Here is a 20419-nt window from a genome sequence, read left to right on the forward strand (position 1 = left end):
GTAGCGTTGAGGATCATTCGCAAGTTCATTCGAAATGCCCTGGAGAGCAGTGTTGGTAGCACTGTGCCTAGGTCGAGGGATGAGAGGCTTTCGGGCCCTGGACTGAGTCTGAGAGGGGTGCAACGGGGTTTGCTGGTCGAACTCGAATTGAGAAGCAGCCCTTGTAGGGTCGTAGTGTGTTTCGATTAGGATAAAAGCTGACCATTCGACCTTGGGTGTGTTGCGCTCAGTGTGGACGGCATCAATGAAGCCTTCCCAGTCGTCCTCCGTTCGTAGTCTGCACCATGGTGCATCCCGGCTCCTTCCACGGCAGACTTTCCAGCTGATATTGGGCTTCAGGGAGTATTTGTTGACGCCTTCGACGACCATATGATCATGACGGAGCTCCTCGAGGGCGACATCGATCAAAAGCTGCTCTTGGTCGGCCCAAGACTTGACTGGATTGACCGTCCAGTGTGCTTGAGGAAACCTGTGGTTCTTTTGCCTAGTGACGAGAACGAAGACCTGGAAGCCGTCGAATCTGCTGATAGTATCAACCGGTGCGTCTTCGTCTTCGAGTTCGATGACTGTCTTAGGCCGTTTTTCCCTCCGGACTGTATTTGTAGGTGGTGGTGAGGCTGCATCTTCGAGGAGACGGGAGGGCGGTTTGGGGGTACGAGACGATGCCCTGCGCTTATACGAAGCCTTAGCAGCTCCTTTCAGCTTCCTTGGAGGCATTTTCAAGGTTTGGCGGCGTGTTTGGTGGATTGGTCGTGTCCTGCACGAATATGCGGTAAAATGATGCGCGTCAAGAATTTTGCACACAGCAGTATTTTAGGTTTAGTCGGTCAGGCAGGGCATGTCTCGCGCCAGACTGCTCAACGCTCCCTCGAACAGCAGCGCAAACTCCCGGTCACCACCAACAATCAACAATGCCGGCTCAACAAGCAGCGGCTGCTCCAGCTCAAAATGCTGGAGGTCGACAGCAGGAGGGCGGTCTCTCCCCTGCAATCCGTAAACTCCTCAACATGGCTATGGCGTATTTCGCGTTACAAGCCGTTATGAACATGTTTGCCAAGAAAGCCACTACCCAAACTCCCGTTCCCCCCATTGGATCTGGATCTGGATCTACTTTTGATTCCTCCTCTCAGCCCGACCTCCCAGAAGGCGTAAACGCCATCGTTGACCCCCGCCTCTTGCTCCCAGAAAAAGTCGCACCCGCTTGGCCCGCAAACTCCGAATTCGATCTCCGAATCTACACCTCCCCCTCCGACTCCTACACCTCTCTTGACTTCTCCGACCCTTCTTCGCTATTGCTCCACGAACGCTCTCTTCACCTCGGTGACTGGAATGATGAGCGTGTTGTCGAGGTCGTCATCCCCGCTACCACAGCGATGCAAAACAACGGGTCTTTGTATGCGCATATCGTGTTGGCTAGGGATGGTGCGGAGGTTGATCCGGGAAGGGAGGAGTATGATGGGAAGAACGTCGCGAGGATGACGAAAATGTTGAACAGATACCAAAAACTGAAGCGGAACAAGAAGACGAAAAACCTCCTCGACAAATACGCGGAAGAGGCGGAGGAGGAGGAGGAGGAGGAGGTTGCCGCTGCGCCGATCATCCCAGGCTTGAACTTTGGACAGGATCAACCCCAACCCCCTATCGTATCCTACTGGTCCCCAAACCTAACCCTCGCCGTCATCGCCGATACGGGTGAACTCCCATTCACGACCCTCCCCCCCGTCGTGAAAGACTACGTCCACATCATCGAAGGCGACATCCGCGACGACACCGGCAAGGTCGGATTCTACTACCGTATGCTCCCGTTCCCCATCATGTTTACTGTTTTCATATTGCTGACGCGGCAAGTTATAGCCATCGTCTTCCCCAACGAATTCTGGACCCTAGATTCCTACCTCTACCCACTCAACTCCACAACCCCCCTCCTCCCCCTCAAAATCACTATCCACCCCCTCTCTTGGTTTAAATTCCAGATGTACGCGAGCGTGGATTACTCCTTCAAGCAACAAGCCGCGAGCGGACAACTGGGTGGAGGCGAGGTGGAGGAGTTGAAAAGGGTTGTGTTGGAGACGAATGTGTGGTTGTTGGGGATTACTGTTGTTGTTAGTTGTTTGCATAGTTTGTTCGAGTTTTTGGCGTTCAAGAACGGTATGTCGTCCCCCGAGATTGTGATTTGCTTGACGCTGACTGACTTGGGGTCCAAAGATATCGTCCACTGGCGCCAAAAGAAGGACAACACCGGTATCTCCCTCCACGCAATCCTCTCCAACGTCTTCATGCAACTCATCATCTTCCTCTACCTCCTCGACAACAACGACAACACGTCATGGTTGATCCTCATCGGACAGGGATTTGGGATTTTGTTGGAGGCGTGGAAGATTACGAAGGCGGTTGATGTTAGGGTTGAGGGGTGGAGAGTGAAGTTTGAGGATAAGAATGAGTTGACGGAGACGGAGAGGGAGACGAAGGAGTATGATGGGGTATGTCATCCATATCCTACGAAAAACCCATCATGGTGCTAACAGCCGATCATAGATTGCGTTCAAGTACCTCATCTGGGCCGCAATCCCCCTCTTGTTGGCATACGCCGCATACTCCCTACTCTACGACACTCACAAATCCTGGTACTCCTTCGTCGTAACAACCCTCGTCGGCTTCGTCTACACCTGGGGCTTCCTAACCATGGTCCCCCCCCTCTACATCAACTACCGCCTCAAATCCGTCGCACACATGTCTTCCCGCGTCATGATGTACAAATTTCTCAACACGTTTATCGATGATTTGTTTGCGTTTGTGATTAAGATGCCGACGTTGCATCGGTTGGCGTGTTTGAGGGATGATGTTGTGTTTTTTGTGTATTTGTGGCAGTTGTGGAGGTATCGGGTTGATAAGACGAGGGTTAATGAGTTTGGGCAGGATGGGGAGGCGGAGACGGGGGTAGCTGCGCTGGCGCATATGAAGAAGGCGATTGAGCCGGAGGAGAAGGAGGTTAAGGAAGACAAGAAGGACATTTAAGGGCATGTGCAGGTATGGTTAATGTGGTTGGCGCTGCCATGGCCATGAGATACGATTTGTTTTATGTTTTGGAATAAATGAGATTAACTCCAATGACCCCTCCCAAGAATATGCTGGTTTGGATATCTCATGTAATTTAATTCATGGTTCATGCAACCTGAACTTTCCCTGCTTCCCTCATCGTCCATATCTTCCCTCTTGCCCCGCCTTCCTCAAGCTCCTCGACACTTCCCACGAATTCGTAGTCACCCTTCGCGAGGAATATCATATCGATGACATGTTCCACCTCTCCACCGGGTTGTATGACGCCTATTGAGGTCTGTAGGCATCCATTCCATGCGACGCGTCTCGCGAGATCTAAGGCGGTTGGTAGCGGTTGGTGTTGCATACTTGGCTGTAACCGCAGGAAAAAGCGGGTAGCCTCCGGCTTCCGGTTTCGGACGACCGTACGGATTTGAACGAATTCATCCATTTCAACCCTCCACCGCCTCTTTCCAATGCTCGTGACACCTTCGCCTTCAATGCGTTCTATCTCGACTTCAACGAGTGGCACACGCAGAAGGTCAACCATTCTGGCCGACAACCTCAACCCGCGCATCTCGATAGCGCCTTCTCGGTCACTTTCCAAATCTTTCCATTTACCACCGATTCGCTTCAGTAGTTCTTCTCTGTACCAGAATGCCTCGCGTGCTTGACGTTCTTGTTCTGGGGATGCATATTTTCCTGCGCTGACGACGAACTGCTTCGGAGAAAGAGAGGGAATGCCACGGGTGAAGTCATCGTACCCTAGGTCGATGCGGCGCAGTGGTAAAGCAAGTCGAGAAGTGCGTCCGGGCTGGATGAGGTCAGATGCCGTGAACTGCTCACTTTCGTCACCAGGGCCATTCGAAATAGAGAGCTCGACATGCATGGAGTTTGGCCAGACGTTGCGAAGGTCTATTAGAAGAAGACAACCCTCACCACTGGCAGCCTCCGCAAAAGCTTTGGCAGCCGTTGACCGGCTGGCTAGGTCAGAGTCTTGAGAAACCTCTCCTGCGAAAGGGAAGACATCGCAGCCAATCATGTCAATGCTGGCGTTGACGGTCACAAGTAATGGCACAGTAAGCTGTCGAGTAAAGAACCTAGTCAGAGATTCACGGTCATCACCCAGGTATCCGTAATTTACCTGGATTCGTCCGTCTGTCAGACCTCGTTTACCAAGGATGTCGACTTTGAAGGTCTCTTCCGCACCGGGAGCGATGTTGACTTTGCCCTCAGTGGCAACATCCCAAGAAAATGCCCGTCTGTTGTAGAGATAGACTTCCAACTCGTAAGCCTCATCCGGCGGGATGCTCTTATTCGCCAGTGCCTGCTCCAACGGGCCTGTGGTCGAGTCTGAGAAAGACAAAAGTACCAAGTCGATGGGTGTAGATGACACGTTCGTCAGCGTCACTTCGACTACCCGACGTTCACCTTCAAGCAGCATTGTTGCGCCGTTCGTCAAGGTTGTTGCCGATACGGTCGCTAGTGGCTGAGGCGGCACGACGGTAATGGAGACATCTCGAGGAGGTGCCAAAGGCCCGCTTCCATTAGCCTGTGCAGTCGCGCAGTTCTTGCGCGCAGACAATCCCATCTTCTTCGTCTTCTCCCCGACATCTTTCAGCGTCACCCACTTGTCTAACTCCTCGGCATCCGGAGGCTCTCGGATTGGGAACGATTGCTCCTGGCAACCGAGGATTCGGATTTTACAGCCCGTCACGATCATGGTACCCGTGGACAAGAGCTTCGCCTTCAGCACTACCGGTTGCACCGAGTTTGGTGGGATGACGACCGCTATAGGTTGTGTCTCCATGTCTACCCCCGTAACTTCCAGAGCAAGACTCTGTACATCCAAGTCAATGCCAAAGGGGTTCTGTAATACAACTTCAAACTCAGCTAGCTCGCCTTCGACGAGAAGGTTTTCGGCTTTGACAGCTACTTTCTTCTCGAAGGGATTGTACAGAAACGGGTTATCCGCCTTCTTCTCGCCTTCACCATCTGCCTCGACCGGCGGTAGCAGTGTCGACATAGGTAAAGCCGTAGGCGTCTGATACACTTGGGACTTCACCACTTGAACATCTCTCACGACGAATGGATCCCAATAGACAGCCTCAACATCCTTCATGCCAATCCTCTTCGCAGCACCAACGGTTCTTGCCAAATTTGTTGCAAGTCGGCCTTGCTCCTCCTTCGTGAGATACGGCACGGCTATCGCAAGTAACTTTGTGGTGAAGCGCAGCACGCCGGGAAAATCAGGAAGGGCCTCACACAGAGAAATGCAATCTCGTAGAACAGACAACTTCAGCTGCGACCACCCGAATTGACCTGCCACCACCTCTTTCTCGAACGCATCATCATCCCCAGCAGAAACTGCTATACCATAAGCCGCACACATATCCTCGAGCATGCCCAATACACCTCTCTCTAGATCCATCGGTCCCAGTGCTGGCGCCGCCGTGGCATTGTTGTTCAGCATTCTAGCAGCCGGATGCATACCTTGTTCAGCTGCACCGACAACCCGAGCTTGAATCAACTCCGGTACGATAGTCTGCACAATCTCCCGCAAGAAAAGGGCTCGCTTCCTCTCCAAACCTATAGCTCCAAGCACAGACGCAAGTCCACCCAAGACGTGAATTCTATCCATGACAAACATGTCATCCAGATGTATTCCTCGAGCGCCAATAGCGCGTGCTGCGATCTCCGCTCTTGGAGGGTATCCGGACTTCGTGGAGGGCGGTATTGCCGCATCCGTGACGATGTTGTCTAACGCAGCGTCGTTCCAGCCGCCCGCGACATGAACAGCGCAGAGGAACTTGCAACATCGCAAAATCGTCTCAGAGTAGATTAATGGCGGAACCGAGTCTTCCCTGAAATTAGTTGATCGCTGGTGTAGTGCCGCGATGGCGTTTTGTAGATCAGGGATGAAGTCCATTAGATGAGGATTGTAGTAAGCCGCTGCTGCTTCATACTCGGTTAGGGTTGAGGATCGCGCTGGAGACGAGGCTCGACTTGAGGAGGTTTTTGCGCTCGATTTGAGCTTCAATGTCGAAGATGCTGCCTTCAGACTGGCTTTATCGGGTACAGGAGCAGCAGCCACGAGTGCAACCGCAGGTATCTGGTAATCCAAGTGCAGGTATGCCATCAGAACTAGAGCAATTCCAATACCGTCCAGTGCTGCAGCATGCCATAGATGATCACTGTTTGCCTTCGCGATCGCCACAGCTTCAGCATACTCTCTCATCGCATCCGGTAATCGCCCAGCCAGGAGATACAGGTCGCCCAATGTTTTGGACACCCGTCCCTTTCCCTTTGACTTTGCTCGCTCAGTCATACTTCCAGCGGAAGAGCCGAGTCCGGACATCGTATATCGCTTCATATCCTTCGAGCTCATAGACGAACTTCGTTTCAGCTCGCCATTAGGAGCTGCTGGTGGAAGAGAATATCGAGGACTGTTAGTAACGAGGTTCTCAGAACTGGGGTATGACAACCTGGTAGCTGTATGTGGTGAGTCCAGCGTCGTCAGTGACTGTAATCGTTGTGCCAAAGGGGCGAACTCCGACAGCATCGTCGCCGTAAAGTCACACATAACCGTCCTTAACTGATTAAAGCTCGACGCCTTACTCGCGCGTTTACTGTAAATAAACGCTGAATGCTCCGGGTACTTCCCCTCCGCCGCCACCTCGCAATGAAACACAAAACACTGCTGTACCAATGCTCGCGGATATCTCATCTTCAGCATCCCCATCCCCTCGTTCAAAGCCTCCAGATCATTCTCCTCCGCTCCATCCGCAATGGCAATGATCCCCATCGTCCGTCTCCACATCTGGAATTCCTCAAGATACTCATGATCCTGATCAAAGCTGGTCCCAACATCATACACGACCCGCCCATCCGGGAACCCTTGCGGACTACACGTTGCCCGCTCTTTCCGCGTATCAGCGCTGACGTCGCCTAGTCGAACCATCCGACATGCTTGTAGCCGTGTGACACAATTATCGAATGTAGACCGCTTGATTCGACCGATTGGTACGCAGAGGACGCGTATTCTTGAGGGCGCGACATATGATAGGCTGTCTAAGGGTAGGCATGGGGACGACATGACCAATGACCTCTCCTTCCCACCGTTGCTGCCGAGGTGTTTGGGGGGATACGTGGGGACTACGCGCCTCGGCAAGGCCCGCGGCACGGTGCTGTCAGGGATGCAGGGTGGGCGTATTTAAGGTTATTCGGCACGAAACTTGGATATAGAGAGCGATTCTTTGGTATCGGAGTATGCCTAACCATCTTTTGCCATAGCTCCTCTAATCTTCCTTCTACGGCATCTCCTGTTCGACTCAGAGCACCGTATCCACCGCATCGTAATGATCCCCAACCAACCTGTAGAGATAACTCGGCGGGTGGCCTCCCAAGTTCGTAATGTAAAGCTGAACCAACTCTGGCGAGACATAGTCATAGTATGGGTTGATGACCTCAACCTTGTCAATCAATTCACCCTCCTCAAACCCAAGAACCTTCTCAGGACTCGCCAACTCCATAAAGCTCTCAACGTCATGCGGGTACATCGGACTCAACTTGTAGAGTCCGGTACAGCATACGACAGGGATAGCATGTCTCTGTGCTGCGGCCGCGATCATCCTTGCACCACTTGAAGCCAGCAATCCACCATTCGCCAAGACAGAGTGGGTACCCAAGAGAACCTTGTTCACGCGGGACATCATTGCGAATACTGCGCTCTCTGGAATGACAATGACATCAATACCGGCCTTTGACAGCGTCGTTGCCATGGAGTGCGTGGGCTCGAGGTCGTTTGGCATAGCCTCGGCAAGGATGACGGTAAACTTTCGCTTTTTGGCTGCGTGGCGGAGGAAGGATTCGACGGTCTTGGATGATGCGTGGGTCATAATGATCTCGCTATAATACAGTTAGCGACCATTCATAACCACCAAATGTGCAAGCATCTCACTTAGAGTGAATGTGATCCAGAGACTGCGCACTGATATTCTCATAAATCGTCTTCAACTCATCAATAAACTCCTGAATCCCCTGGATGATTTGCGGCTTCAAGTCGAAATGCTGCTCTTGCCGTGTTGTCATGGATTTTGCTGGTTGTGCACCATTTGACGGATGGAACATATTGGAGACGATAGGGGAGACTGTAAGGCGGTCAAACTGGAAGTTATCCGGTGCGATTGTTGCAGGGGTCATGGGGGTGAAGGGAGTTGTTTCCCCGATCAGTTCTCGCAGTTCTCGATATTCTTCGCGGATAACTCGCAGGATGCGTCGAACGACATTACCACAGGCAAGCTCTATAACAACCGTCAGCACACACTCACTCACTCATCGTCATTCACTACTCACCTCTTGGAGCAGCCTTAACAAGCCGTCGTCCAACCTCCTTCACCTGATCCACCAACTGATCCTGGTCCAACCATCGCGCATTGGACACAACCTGTCTGAGCACCAATGCAGTCTCGAGGGCGACCTTGTGAGATCCGCGGATTTGCTTCCGCTTCAGGCGAGCTGCCAGCGACTCAACAGCAGCATTCACATTGGACATTTCGAGATTGAATGCTGTTCGAAGAGTCGGTTGTACGCTCCTGTCGTACATTTAGCGGCTGCATGGACGTGCAGCAGTCGAACTCGAGGCGAAGGCGTGGGAAGGGCGCAGACGGAATTTCGCAACAATTGTACGTTAGCCAATCAACACCTAAGGCATCGTACACGGTGTTGCAATTGAGAGATAATCAATAACGGGAATTCTAGTAATTGGGAAGAAGAACCAACGGCTTTAAACAGAAACTTGTAGCTGGCTCTGGTTTCACATAAACCTACGTTTGTTCGTCATATCTCGCCTATTCAGCGACCAATATCACCCAGTATTGCTATCTGCAAACTTCATCCGTCTCGTATCACACATCGAGAGTCCAAGCAAATGTTGCCTGACCCAAGTGTAATCGCAGTTGTTGCAAACCGACTATACTAGCGATGAACTTCGGGACGGACTTCGAAGGCAAGATTGGCGAGATCTATGTGCAAGATCCGTGCTATATCAGATTCTAAAAAAGCGTTCTACTGCCAGATACGGCCATACCATGATGAAAGCACAGGATCCCGTCCGATCTCCTAAGTTAAGCATCATAGGGCCCAGTCAGTACTAGCGTGGGAGACCAGCTGGGAATACTCGGGTGCTGTATCTTTGGTCTTTTGCACTCCTCCCCAGCGCTGCAGGTGATGAAGATCAGCGAGCGTTTGGGCGCTTTATGTCTATCTTATACGTCACTTTAGATGCTATGCTAGCACTATGTTAAGCTATCTTAATTTTCAATACCATACACAATGTCGTACACCTTCTCCTTTCCCTTCGCCGTCACCCTTCGCTCAACCCCTCTCCCTCACCCCCCCACCCACGCCTTAACCCCTCCCTCCTCCTCTCCTTTCCCCCCTCTCCCCCTCTCCCCCTCTCCACCTCCCTCAACCTCCACAACTCCCCTCAACAATCTCCCCACCCCTAACCGTCCTCCCCACAATCTCCTCAACATCACACGCCGTAACCCGTCCATAACAGACACCCCTCTTTGGCTGTCTGGTTGGTAACACTGTCATATTTTTGCCTATCCAGTTAGCTAATGGGTATATATCAACTCCAACCGGAGCGGGAAGAAACGAAGAACGCCGAGTATCCCAAAGATGACTGTGATGAATGCTTGAATGTGACTTATCGCAAAACGACGTTCGCTCCACGAAGACCAAGATATTGTTGCTCAACACCTGTAAGCCAACACCATGTCAGCTTCCACAAGAGAACCGGACATGCAGAAAAGCTTACCATTGGCCATCCCCTTGATAACCCCATAAACCTCCTTATCGCAATACCTCAACTTCGTCTTCGGATCCGTATACTTCGCCTCCAGCCCCGTCACATCACAGTACTTCTTCTGTGGTAGCAGAGAAGGAGGTGCCTCGATATTCGCATAGGTTGGAATGTTGGGGTTGGTTGGTGGTGGGAGCGTGAGGATTTGTTTGAGGGTCTTGTTGCGGCGAGTTGTGCGTTTGAAGTTGGGACTTTTCCATGGTCGGGGGGCAGTGGAGACGTCTAGCGACGTCAATAAGGAGCTCTCTGAAGCCATAGTAGCTGCTGGCATTCTCGCAACTCTACTTGTCCTCGTCGTCGGTTGTCCGGTGTACTGTCTGGAGTACGTCCCGCGCCTGTCAACGTCACGTGCACCCAAATTCCATACACCTCCATCGTAACCGGCCGTCTCGAGCTCGCCTCCATCAACGATCCACTCACGGAGACATGAGCGCTTACTCTCCAACATCACAAGCAATTCTCCAAGAACTCTACGCAAAGGAAGCCCAACGTCAAGCCGAGCAAGCCGCGAACCCAAACGGCAACTCCAACTCCAACTCCCAGGCACCCACACCAGAACAACAAGCACAGCCAGTACAAGACGACCGAATCTTTGGCGAGATGACTACACCCATTTTGATCGGAGTTGGAATTGCCGGTCTCGCGACCGCTGCGAAATTCGGGTTGAGAGCATTTAACCGCATGCCCGGCGGCGCAGGCGGATCAGCGTTCAACAAGAAGTTCTACAAGGGTGGTTTCGATCCGAGGATGAACAAACGTGAGGCTGCCCTCATTTTGGGATTGAAGGAGACTGGCATCACGAAGCAGAAGCTGAAGGAGGCACATCGCAAGGTGATGTTGGCGAATCATCCTGATAGGGGAGGAAGTCCGTATCTTGCGACGAAGATCAATGCGGCGAAGGACTTTTTGGAGAAGAGTGGATTGCCACGATAGACGACCGAGAGAAGCGAGAGGAAACGTGTGTGGGGGAGAAGAAAAGGTTACTTTGGGTTTTTGCATAAGCGGTGTTTTCGTTCGATTTCGATTCTTTCGGTCTTTTTACTCTGGGTTCAATATATCCACTCCATTCACCGGTTTCCTCCCCCATAACCCCACGTCCCCATGCAACAATCATGACTGTTCCTGCTCCCTCGCCGCCTCCTCCGCCTCCTCAAGCTCCTCCAACTCCGGCAACGCCCACTTCAACACCGCCGCCACCCCCGTCAAACTGTCCAGCCCCCGCCCACTCTCATGCAAACTCGAGAAAACCAATACCTCACCTCCCTGACTCCGCACCTCATCCGCGAGTCTTACCCACTCTTTTCGTGTCTCGATATTGTGGGAGCGGAAGAGGGTGTCGGAGATGAGGAGGGCTGAGACTGCGCCTTGGGTGACTGCGGCGCGGACGTGGGTGGCACCGTACCAGGCTTTTGAGTCGTCTGTGGAGAGTTGGGAATAGAATTTCTCCATTGCTTGGGATTCCTTTGCGTACTTGGTGTCACTCAACACGCGTTCGACGGCAGGTGTCTTCATGACTTCGTTGAGAGCATGGACGTGCCCGGTGGAGCAGTGTACCACCACAAATTTTGACCGGTTCTTGATGAGTGCTTTGTTGTCGAAGAGGGTTGCTTGTTGGAAGATGTAGGTTGAAAGGGAGTCGGCGAGGAAGCCGGGGGAGGCGAGGAGGATTACTTTGAGGTTCGTTGGGTCGAGGTGGCGGAGGACTGAGTCGTATACCGTCTTGAAAAAGTTGTCCAGCCCTGTCATAATCTTCTGTTAGCGTCGTGCGAGGATAGAGAGAATATAGTTACCTTTCTGATACTGCGACGAACTCCCCCGTGCTTTCCTCGGTATCGAAACCTCAATCCTCTGCTTCACAATCGTCATAAAATTCGTAATCAAACAAACATTCGCCAACCCCTCCTGCAACACAACCGCTCCCACCTCCGCCCTTGACCCCGGATCACATGCCTCCTCCACTCTTCTCAGTGCCTCACTATCCCACTCTTGTTTCGCGAGCGTGAAGTTTCGGTGGAGTTCGAGATCGAGGGTGTGGAAGGATCCGAGCTTTACGTGCGGGGATTCGAGGATGACGGTGCCGGAGACGTGGAGTTCAGAGGCTTGGGAGTCAAAGTCGAGTTTTGTTACGCGGATTGTGAGGGTTGTGCGGACTCGTTGGGAGGAGGAGGAGCCGGTTGATGATTCGGTTTGGACGCGGCTATCACAATGTTAGGCACACATCTCACGAGCGAAAAGATAATACGTACCGGATTGTCGGAGCGCGGAGCTGATCACCTATTTGGATCAGGTTGTACACATTGTACATATCCTCTGGCTCTTCAGCGACGAGCGTAATCGCGCCCTATCCCCATTGATCAGTGCACACCCCAAACACCTTCACCCAACACTCACCGACGCATCTCTTTCGATGTTCTTCTTGATCAACTTCATCGCTTACTTTGCTTATTTCTCGCAAAGGTCAGTGGTTGCTTGTTAGAGTTTGCGGTTTTGGTGCGCGGTGTGATCATGGTGCAGTGTTGTGCATCCGCGATTGGCATGTTGTACCGTACGCTGGATCGGCCCGAATGGCGATAATATAACCTCCAAAAGGCGATTCTCGATTTTCCAAGCTGGATCACAACGAAGATGCTGTCTCTACTCCTCATCATGTCACTCTTCACTGCCGCCCTGGCTCAAGGTCGGGCCTTCTCCCTCTCCTCAAAGTTCCAATGTTGACCCTTCTCACAGATCCATCCAAGTCCGATCCCGATGCCTACCCTGACCCAATCCCAGATACGGAACCTATACCCAAGGACCTTCCTGAATCCGAGAACATGTTTTTCTATTTTGTGCTGTCACTGCTCATCGGACTCTTCGGAGGATCGCTGTTGTTATACGCATTCCGACAACTAAGTAAAACGAAGTACGTACATCAATATCCGTTAAAGTTCATCCTACGAGACGAAGGACGGATCCGATTATCTGGAGACGGAGAAGAGGATCTAGAAAGTAGCTGGGGCACCTTCGGCGGGGAGTCTGGCGAAGGCGGGAGTCGTGGTCCATATTACGGCTATTACTACCATGACCATGATCAAGATCAAGAGGAGGACGGAGTTGATGACGGTATCACAGATGGAGCAGTGTCTGTGGAGAGATACAGGGATGATATAGAGTTGGAGGAGGAGGACGCGGAGGGGCATAGAATTGTGAGGAGGAGTAGTGTGCCAGCTGCGTTAGGAAGGGCTGGGGATGAAGAGGAGGATGTGTTCTTAAGAAAGTCTGATGACGAAGGGGCACACTAACCTTAACGTGAATGGTGTTCTGCGGGACGTTGATTGGGGTTCGGTGTATGTCTGATATGTTATCCTCATATTTTTGGAAGTATAGACGGTTTGGGGTACGGATCAAGAATAATACCACCTTCACGGATCTGCCACGGTCGTAGCCAGGGTGTTACAGTCTGTCCAAGATAAAAGTCTATGCTAGTTATTGTGCTGCCATGTGCGGTCATAGTGTCCCCGTATGTTCACCCCGGCCGCCAGCCCTGGGAATGTACTTGGCTGGCGTCGCGGGCAGTTCCCGCGCCCAACTGTCCAAGTAACTCGCCACGTCAATGCTTCTCCGACTTCAACAAGCACGAGAACCTATAGACCGCACAACCGTCATGAACACCAAGATGCAAATCTGTTCTGTTCTGTGCTCAATCGTTTATCACGCTGACCAGATACTTAAGCTTCGGGTCTGCGGGACGCCCATTGCCGTTCGCTTTCTTGACGGCAACTGCCTCCAGGCACCCACAGGAGCATTAAATTTACGTCTGAGATCCGTCACTGAAGTCTTCATGAGCTTTAACAAGCCTCTTAAGCAGGATGAAGAGTATTTCGTAACTCCTTAGCCTCAACTCAGCTTCACCTTTAAGCGAGCGATAGTCATCCCCACGGGATAACTTCACAAAGATCACGAAACATCGTACTTGAATGAGAGCTCGAGATGCCTCTCATTGGAAAGCAGGACTAAATAGCGCGCAACTATTTTGTGGTAGAATTATGATTCTCCAGAACTGGCGCAAAAGACTACTCCACTGCAACTGGGAAGGCAGACACCACAGTTAACCAACATACCGCAGGCCCTGGGCAAGAAGTTTGAGTACATCAACGGGTGAAGAATGCAAAGAGACCCCACGAGAGTTGTGAACCAAGTCATCTAAGATGATTGGCGAGTGGCAACATTGATGAGCTCAGATCAGGCACCCGCAAATCCCACGGCAGTGCCCATACCGGCGGCGGGATCGAAACGGCCCGAAAGGGACCTTTGGAGGGGATGGGCAACCGAGTCTGAAAGACAAGCCTGTGCGATTGAACGCGGAAGCAAATGCGTGGAAACATTGCCGTACCGCACGCAGTTGCAACAGGCCTGAGCAAGCTGCATGAGCGACGCCAAAGACGAAGAGTAACTGGCAGTGTTACAAAGGACAACTTGGCGTTAAAGGTGCGCGCGGCAGGACAGTCTATCGCAGCAGCAAAAACGTGCCAAGCACGACCGAATCCTTTCAGGCAAGTACGAAGAGTGCTAACCTGCTGCGAATTACCCAGCTCGTACGGTGACATGAGCGTGAGAAGAAAGTCTTGGTGTAAAAATGCACAAGAGTTGTGGCAGCGTGAAGGCTCCGAAGAGGACTTTCTAATTAGATCCTTCGAGAGGAAGACAAAAAAGATACAGCACCCGAGTATTCCCAGCTGGTCTCCCACGCTAGTACTGACTGGGCCCTATGATGCTTAACTTAGGAGATCGGACGGGATCCTGTGCTTTCATCATGGTATGGCCGTATCTGAAAATTAAACCAAATCTTCTCCTTCTATATAACCCCGATCTCCCTCTCGTTTGCTAACTATGCTCCAAGACCAGCCCATAGCGCCTCCCCTTATACTCTGCCCATACCACCCGTGCAACACACATAAACACAGTCAACACCTAACTTGTCTTCTGCAATCCCTATGCCATCCTTGCCCTGCAACAAAATGCATGTCCAGTCCATGCTCAGTGCGCTGTTCTGCTCGTTCCTCACGAATCCAAGGGCCGATTAAACCCTCCCTTCCGATTCATATACTGCCGATATTCCCTCTTCTGCTTAATCTCCACGCCACCAATATCACCGTGTTTCTTCAACTTTGTCGTTTCGAACCCGCCGAAGCCCATCATTGCTTGCATTTGGGCTTCCATGTCGTCGTTTGCTAGGTCGTTTAGGTCGATGGGTGCCGGTGCCGATGGAGCGGCTTTGGGGGAGGGCGAGCGTGGTCGAGATGATTGATGGTGATGGGCTGGGGAGCGACGGGTGTGAGGTGGTGGTGAACGTCGGCGGGGTTGGGAGCGGGAGCGGTCTCGGGAGCGGTCTCGGCGGTAATCATCGTCGCGTCTTCGATTCCCGTCCCCAGCCCTCTCTGCATCATAATCCCGATATCGTCTATCACCCCTGTCACTCCGTCTGTAGTCTCTGTCTCCCCCATCCCTCCCTTTGCCATCGTAATCCCTTCCACGATCCCGGTCTCGCCGGTAGGGGCTTCTTGAGCGTTCACGATGTGATCGGTGAGAGGAGTAGCGGTCGCTGCTGTTTTTGTCTGAGTTTAGGGGGGCATCGTAATCGTATTGTAATGGCGGTGAACGAGGCATCTTGGATTGTTTGGGAGTGATACGTCTGACAGTTGACGTACATTAATGCGACGTCGGCCGCGAACACGTGCAGGTAACGAAGATACGATAGAGAATGGATGTACCGATAGGTCTATAAGCCAGACAAAATCTCAAACAACAAAATCCATGTCATTTAAACCTCATCGGCGCACCTACTTCCTAGGTCCACTATACATGTCGTATGCTCGACTCCCGCCGGTCAACTTTTGTGCTGCAGATTAGTGGCTGCCACAAACGCAACGAATTACGGAAAAGTATCAGCTGCCGTATCGATCAGAAAAAACACCAGATCAACCAGCTCACTCCGCCGAACGTCGTTCTCTCTTACATACACATAGCCCGTCATGTCCGCCGGATCATACGCTGCCGCCGCCCCCACGCACGTCACTTCCGCCGTCCCAACACCCGAAGCTACTCTTCCTGCCCTCTCCCTCGCGACCGAGCCTGAGGCTTCATGGACTCGTTTCGTCCCCTCCTCCGTTACTTCAACCGTTGACAGCATCGCCGCATGGCGCGCGTCCCTCGGTCTCACCAACCCCGGTACCTTCGAGAACTTGACCGGTAAGGTCCAGAAGGAGGTTCTCTGCGGAAACTACATGTTCACCGGTATCAAGGCCGACCTGAGTAAGGCTGTTGCCGTCTCCCCCGTCTTCCACTTGACCCACGGATTCGCATTGGGATCTCAGGTCGCGCCACCATACTCTTTCGGTGTTTTCTTGGCTCAGGGATCATCGTTCTTGAGGGGTTCCATGGACAGCGATGGTTCCCTCCAGGCTATGGCTAACAGCGCTTGGAACTCCAACTCTTACACCCGTGCTCAGGCTCAGATTTCTTCTGTTCCTGGACAGTCTCTCCTTCAGGTCGAGCACGACTACCAGGGCTCTGACTTCTCCGCTAACTTGAAGGCAATGAACCCCTCCATCCTCGACAACGGCAGACTTACTGGTATCTTTGTCGGTAACTACTTGCAGTCCATCACTTCTCGGTTCGCGCTCGGTCTCGAGGGTGTTTGGCAACGTCCTCCCGCCTCTGCTGGTCCAGAGAGCGTGAACCTTGCCTATGTTGCCAAGTACGCCGGTGATGACTGGATTGCCGCTGCTCAGCTCCTTGGCGGTGGTAGCGCTATCAACGCTACTTTCTACAAGAAGTTGTCCGACAAGGTTGAGGCTGGTGTCGATATCCAGCTCGTCAACGGTGGCGGTAACCCCATGATGGGTCCCCAGAAGCAGGCCGTCACGGCCGTCGGTGCCAAGTACGAGTTCAGAGCCGCGACCTTCCGGGGACAGGTCAACTCTGAGGGTAAGATTCAGGTCTACCTGGACAAGAGAATCACCCCCGCTTTGGGTATGCAGTTTGCCGTTGATGTCGACCACGCCAAGAACGCTGTCAAGCTTGGTTTCGGAATGAGCTTGGAGACTGCTGATGATGACTTGCAGAAGGAGATGGAGGCTCAGCAGGCTGGTGCGCCGGGAATGTTCTAAGTGCGATGTTAAGATAGGTAGCGATCAAAATGTAGATATGGGGACGGGTACAAGTCGACGGGCTGCAGCTTGAGCTGGCTATTGTATTTGTGGCCATGGGAAGATATTTGGTGTTAGGGAGCACGCACTTCTGCATTTCGAGAAGATTACTTCGTACTCGGTGAGTGCAGTATAATATAGGACTCTTCACTTCAGTTCTAACTTTAACCTTCGTCCATTTTCCTACAGTGTCCACACGTACTTGAGCTCATGAGCCCTGCAGTGCGGCGGTCGGCGTGTTCGTACGCCCATATGTACGAAACGCCATCCACGCAGCGAGATAAGGTATCCCATACATTAACCCAGAGAAGTTGCGACATGGTTCACTCAAAGCCTGAGGTATTTCCTGTCGCGAACACTGGTTCGCCGAAGTTTGTGCCGCAGATGGACCAACAACAGCAGCCTGAGAAGCTTGGCTCGAGCGGTCCCGGTCGTAAGGGGTCGTTGACATTGGATGTGCTTGAGAGCAATAACTATCATCGGATGGAGACACATGTTGGGCAATCGCCTGCGCAGTTGTATTTGACGGAGAGTGGGAGGTTGTTTCACGCTGGGTACGTGCAATTGCGTTTATGTTGATGGGGAGTGAGCTAATTCAGAGGGGGATAGTAAGATTGCGATTGTGTTTGTCGGTCTACCAGCAAGAGGCAAAACACATCTCGCCGTATCACTTGCTCGCTATCTGAATTGGCTCGGCGTCAACACCCGCACCTTCCACCTCGGCGATTACCGTCGTGCTTTCGTCGCCGACAAGGATCTCCCAGAAGACTACTGGATCCTCGACGCGAGTGAACCGACAAAGGAGTTACGAGCCAAGATTCTGGAGAACTGCAGAGATGATCTGATTAGGTGGTACGACGAGGAAAAGGGACAAGTCGCGATCTATGATGCGGTCAACCCAATTGCGAGTAAGAGGAGGGAGTTGAAGGACATGTTCGCCAGGCATGATATCCAGACGCTGTACATCGAGTCCTTCTGTGATGATCCGAAGATCATTGAGGCGAATGTACATTCTGTCAAGATCTCTTCACCGGATTACGTTGGTTGGGACCCGAGGGAGGCTGTCAAGGACTACCTTCGCCGAATCGACGCCAAGATTCCTCATTTCGAGTCAATCGAGGATCGTGATCTGGATTATGTCAAGGTTATCAATGTTGGAGAGAAGATTATCGTTAACAACGCCCGTTTCGGGTATTTGTCGAGTCGTATCGTCTTTTACTTGACCAACCTCCACATCAAACGCCGCGTATTCTACCTTGCACGCGCAGGCAACTCAATCGACGAAGGCTCCTATCGTCTCGACTCCGAACTCGACGACGAAGGTCGTTCATACGCCGAATCCCTTACCCGAACCGTCCTGAAACGTCGCGAAAGCGAATTGAAACAGCGTCGTGAGAAGGGCGATATGTCACCCGAGAACTCATTGATCGTCTGGACATCTACACGTGCGCGTACAGTCCAAACAGCAAGCGGCTTCAAAGAGGCAGGCTTCACCGTCCGTGAACGACCACAACTGTCCCAACGAAACCCCGGCGTCTGCGAAGGCAAATCCGCCGAAGAAATCCGAAAGATGTACCCGGATATCTGTGCCGCCCTCGATCAAGACCCCTACCATACCCGATTCCCGCGTGCAGAAAGTTACCACGACGTCGCACTCCGCACCTCGGACGTCCTCCTCGAAATGGAGAGACAGCGGGGCGATTTGTTGATCATTGCGCATGAGAGCGTGTTGAGGTGTTTGTATGCTTATTTTAGGGGGACACCGGCGGATGAGATTCCGTTTTTGAGTTTTAGGAGGAATGAGTTGGTGGAGGTGTTGCCGGGGTCCTATAACTGTGCGGAGGTGAGGATTACCATTGAGGGGTGGAAGTAATCATGTAGGATGATGGAGGGAGATGAAGCATAGTGCGAATGTGTACGATACACTTGAGATGTTGGAACTTCGGATGGTATTCTTAGACAATTGAGGTAGCCTCAGAGGATCACAATATACCCAAGTATGACCTTCCTTCGTCGAAGCTTGAAGATGATGTGCGTTGTCTTTGCACATTACTACTCCTCGTGAAAAAAGGCAGAAGTCACGGAATTCATTCCAAAGTCCAGAGAGACAGATGCCAAGCCATCCCATACGGCTTCAGGCACCTCGAATAACAGCGCCGGTAATCCTGCGTATGACGACCCCCTTCATGAAGCGTGACATATCCATCACCCATATCGATCCTCATTTCAGTAACGCACTCAACGTCGGTCTTCTCTGGGTGCACCCGGATCTTCGTCCCTTCTCCCGTCCCCATGTCCTGGCCGTCGTTCCCTCGATCTTGATACTGACTTTGACCTTCGTCGTGACCGATATCTGTCCTCACTCCTACTTCTACTCCGCCTTCTCCGCTCACTCCTGCCCTCATCTCTATCCCTTCTGGAACTGTGTGTGTCATCTCTTCTGTCCCGCGACCTATCGCGACTCCTATGCCGCCTGTGTCGTGATCGTGATCTAGAGCGATGTCTGTGTCGTCTTTCTCGGTCGTCATCATCTCGGCGAGAACTTCGATGGCGCGTACCGCGGCTACGATTCCGTTCTCGTGAACGATCCCTTGGTAGTCGCTGCACTGCTTCCCCCGAGAAGCGACCTGGTGGACCACTAGGATACGGAGCAGAATTTCCTTCGTCTTCGAGCTCATCCTGTGATCCTCCTTCACCTGGCGTCCGCCGGATCGGAACTGGGAGACCCCTACAATCAAGTTAGCTATCACGCCCAGATATCCACGGGACCAGAACAACATACAAGGCAGCCGCCAACGCGTCCTCCTCCTGCTCCTTGATCCTCTGAATCTCCGCCTTCTTTGCCGCAGCAACTTCCTCCGCTGAGGCACCATCCTTCGTGTACCAATTCACATCCTTGCCTTTCTGCCAACGTCCCACGGGAGCCATCACGCTGTGACCGAGGTAGTTTTCGCGATGTTTGTCATTCTTGACATTGTCCCACGAAAACTGGGCTTGCCCTCCACGGGTTCCTCCTCGTGTTGGACCACTGAACATTGTTATCGATGGTGTTTGGGTTGGGGCGTACTTACAGTATGTGAGCAAGATCACGTGATGTCAATGCAGTCCACGTTACCACTCACCACCCGAATCCGTCATTTTCAGATCTCCGCGACCACTACTGCTGATTCAATCCTACAACACGACGATGCTCAGATCATCGGCCATCCGTCCGCTACTGACTGCGCGCTCAGCTAGGATCTTGTCTCGGGCTGCTTACTCAACTTCAGCACCATCTGTTCCACCAGCCCAGGCGTCAAACAACGATGTTCTTCCTTCCCTTGACCGG

General features: G+C 52.3%; 13 protein-coding genes across 13 annotated transcripts in view; 6 read left to right on the forward strand and 7 right to left on the reverse strand.

Moving 5' to 3' along the window:
* SAICODRAFT_8475 (uncharacterized protein) overlaps positions 1-717 on the reverse strand; it is a gene marked incomplete at both ends in the record, with an annotated part of 1739 nt that extends 1022 nt beyond the window's left edge. Inside the window, one exon of the mRNA XM_019171378.1 lies at positions 143-717. Within this exon, the coding sequence (XP_019023002.1) occupies positions 143-717 (575 nt within the window). The remainder of the gene's footprint in view (positions 1-142) is intronic.
* Positions 718-1046: 329 nt separating this feature from the next.
* Positions 1047-3015, forward strand: SAICODRAFT_58875 (cleft lip and palate transmembrane 1; the record flags this gene model as incomplete). Its single annotated transcript, XM_019169636.1, has 4 exons — positions 1047-1794; positions 1855-2148; positions 2206-2480; positions 2536-3015. 4 exons carry the CDS (start codon positions 1047-1049, stop codon positions 3013-3015), a joined length of 1797 nt encoding a protein of 598 aa, XP_019023003.1.
* Positions 3016-3108: 93 nt separating this feature from the next.
* On the reverse strand, positions 3109-7177 carry SAICODRAFT_20211 (Trs120-domain-containing protein). Its single transcript, XM_019166224.1, has 2 exons — positions 4181-7177; positions 3109-4120 (listed from the first exon to the last, which is right to left on the reverse strand). Exons 1-2 carry the CDS (start codon positions 7130-7132, stop codon positions 3164-3166), a joined length of 3909 nt encoding a protein of 1302 aa, XP_019023004.1. The 5' UTR covers positions 7133-7177; the 3' UTR covers positions 3109-3163.
* A 190-nt stretch (positions 7178-7367) lies between these two features.
* Positions 7368-8590, reverse strand: SAICODRAFT_59000 (IF-2B-domain-containing protein; the record flags this gene model as incomplete). Its single annotated transcript, XM_019169646.1, has 3 exons — positions 7368-7944; positions 7997-8339; positions 8392-8590. The coding sequence occupies 3 exons, from the start codon at positions 8588-8590 to the stop codon at positions 7368-7370; spliced, it is 1119 nt and encodes a 372-aa protein (XP_019023005.1).
* A 690-nt stretch (positions 8591-9280) lies between these two features.
* SAICODRAFT_139793 (uncharacterized protein) lies at positions 9281-9687 on the forward strand. The gene has a single exon (XM_019165485.1). It carries the CDS (start codon positions 9370-9372, stop codon positions 9625-9627), a length of 258 nt encoding a protein of 85 aa, XP_019023006.1. The 5' UTR covers positions 9281-9369; the 3' UTR covers positions 9628-9687.
* A 61-nt stretch (positions 9688-9748) lies between these two features.
* SAICODRAFT_8479 (uncharacterized protein) lies at positions 9749-10175 on the reverse strand (the record flags this gene model as incomplete). The annotated part of the gene is made up of 2 exons (XM_019171380.1): positions 9749-9801; positions 9860-10175. The coding sequence occupies 2 exons, from the start codon at positions 10173-10175 to the stop codon at positions 9749-9751; spliced, it is 369 nt and encodes a 122-aa protein (XP_019023007.1).
* Positions 10176-10504: 329 nt separating this feature from the next.
* SAICODRAFT_59122 (uncharacterized protein) lies at positions 10505-10837 on the forward strand (the record flags this gene model as incomplete). Its single annotated transcript, XM_019169656.1, has 1 exon — positions 10505-10837. One exon carries the CDS (start codon positions 10505-10507, stop codon positions 10835-10837), a length of 333 nt encoding a protein of 110 aa, XP_019023008.1.
* A 177-nt stretch (positions 10838-11014) lies between these two features.
* On the reverse strand, positions 11015-12334 carry SAICODRAFT_59130 (translation release factor eRF1; the record flags this gene model as incomplete). Its single annotated transcript, XM_019169657.1, has 4 exons — positions 11015-11643; positions 11695-12101; positions 12151-12245; positions 12296-12334. 4 exons carry the CDS (start codon positions 12332-12334, stop codon positions 11015-11017), a joined length of 1170 nt encoding a protein of 389 aa, XP_019023009.1.
* A 369-nt stretch (positions 12335-12703) lies between these two features.
* Positions 12704-13318, forward strand: SAICODRAFT_30984 (uncharacterized protein). The gene has a single exon (XM_019167810.1). The coding sequence runs from the start codon at positions 12718-12720 to the stop codon at positions 13183-13185; it is 468 nt and encodes a 155-aa protein (XP_019023010.1). The 5' UTR covers positions 12704-12717; the 3' UTR covers positions 13186-13318.
* Positions 13319-14731: 1413 nt separating this feature from the next.
* On the reverse strand, positions 14732-15581 carry SAICODRAFT_30985 (DUF1777-domain-containing protein). The gene has a single exon (XM_019167811.1). It carries the CDS (start codon positions 15548-15550, stop codon positions 14945-14947), a length of 606 nt encoding a protein of 201 aa, XP_019023011.1. The 5' UTR covers positions 15551-15581; the 3' UTR covers positions 14732-14944.
* A 334-nt stretch (positions 15582-15915) lies between these two features.
* SAICODRAFT_59185 (mitochondrial TOM complex subunit Tom40) lies at positions 15916-17052 on the forward strand (the record flags this gene model as incomplete). The annotated part of the gene is made up of 1 exon (XM_019169664.1): positions 15916-17052. The coding sequence occupies one exon, from the start codon at positions 15916-15918 to the stop codon at positions 17050-17052; it is 1137 nt and encodes a 378-aa protein (XP_019023012.1).
* Positions 17053-17360: 308 nt separating this feature from the next.
* Positions 17361-19123, forward strand: SAICODRAFT_20219 (6-phosphofructo-2-kinase). Its single transcript, XM_019166225.1, has 2 exons — positions 17361-17645; positions 17701-19123. The coding sequence occupies exons 1-2, from the start codon at positions 17410-17412 to the stop codon at positions 18962-18964; spliced, it is 1500 nt and encodes a 499-aa protein (XP_019023013.1). The 5' UTR covers positions 17361-17409; the 3' UTR covers positions 18965-19123.
* Positions 19124-19783: 660 nt separating this feature from the next.
* SAICODRAFT_8486 (uncharacterized protein) lies at positions 19784-20127 on the reverse strand (the record flags this gene model as incomplete). The annotated part of the gene is made up of 2 exons (XM_019171385.1): positions 19784-19808; positions 19874-20127. The coding sequence occupies 2 exons, from the start codon at positions 20125-20127 to the stop codon at positions 19784-19786; spliced, it is 279 nt and encodes a 92-aa protein (XP_019023014.1).
* Positions 20128-20419: the final 292 nt, after the last annotated feature.

The sequence above is a fragment of the Saitoella complicata genome (genome assembly GCF_001661265.1).
Source record: "Saitoella complicata NRRL Y-17804 unplaced genomic scaffold SAICOscaffold_17, whole genome shotgun sequence".
NCBI lineage: Eukaryota > Fungi > Ascomycota > Saitoellomycetes > Saitoellales > Saitoellaceae > Saitoella > Saitoella complicata.

Coding starts and splice junctions, on each gene's coding strand:
- SAICODRAFT_20219 (XM_019166225.1), top strand. CDS start 17,410: ATGGTTCACTCAAAGCCTGAGGTATTTCCTGTCGCGAACACTGGTTCG. Junction 17,646..17,700: donor GGGAGGTTGTTTCACGCTGG/GTACGTGCAATT, acceptor AGAGGGGGATAG/TAAGATTGCGATTGTGTTTG.
- SAICODRAFT_20211 (XM_019166224.1), bottom strand. CDS start 7,132: ATGTCGTCCCCATGCCTACCCTTAGACAGCCTATCATATGTCGCGCCC. Junction 4,121..4,180: donor TGACAGACGGACGAATCCAG/GTAAATTACGGA, acceptor TTTACTCGACAG/CTTACTGTGCCATTACTTGT.
- SAICODRAFT_139793 (XM_019165485.1), top strand. CDS start 9,370: ATGTCGTACACCTTCTCCTTTCCCTTCGCCGTCACCCTTCGCTCAACC.
- SAICODRAFT_30984 (XM_019167810.1), top strand. CDS start 12,718: ATGTTTTTCTATTTTGTGCTGTCACTGCTCATCGGACTCTTCGGAGGA.
- SAICODRAFT_30985 (XM_019167811.1), bottom strand. CDS start 15,550: ATGCCTCGTTCACCGCCATTACAATACGATTACGATGCCCCCCTAAAC.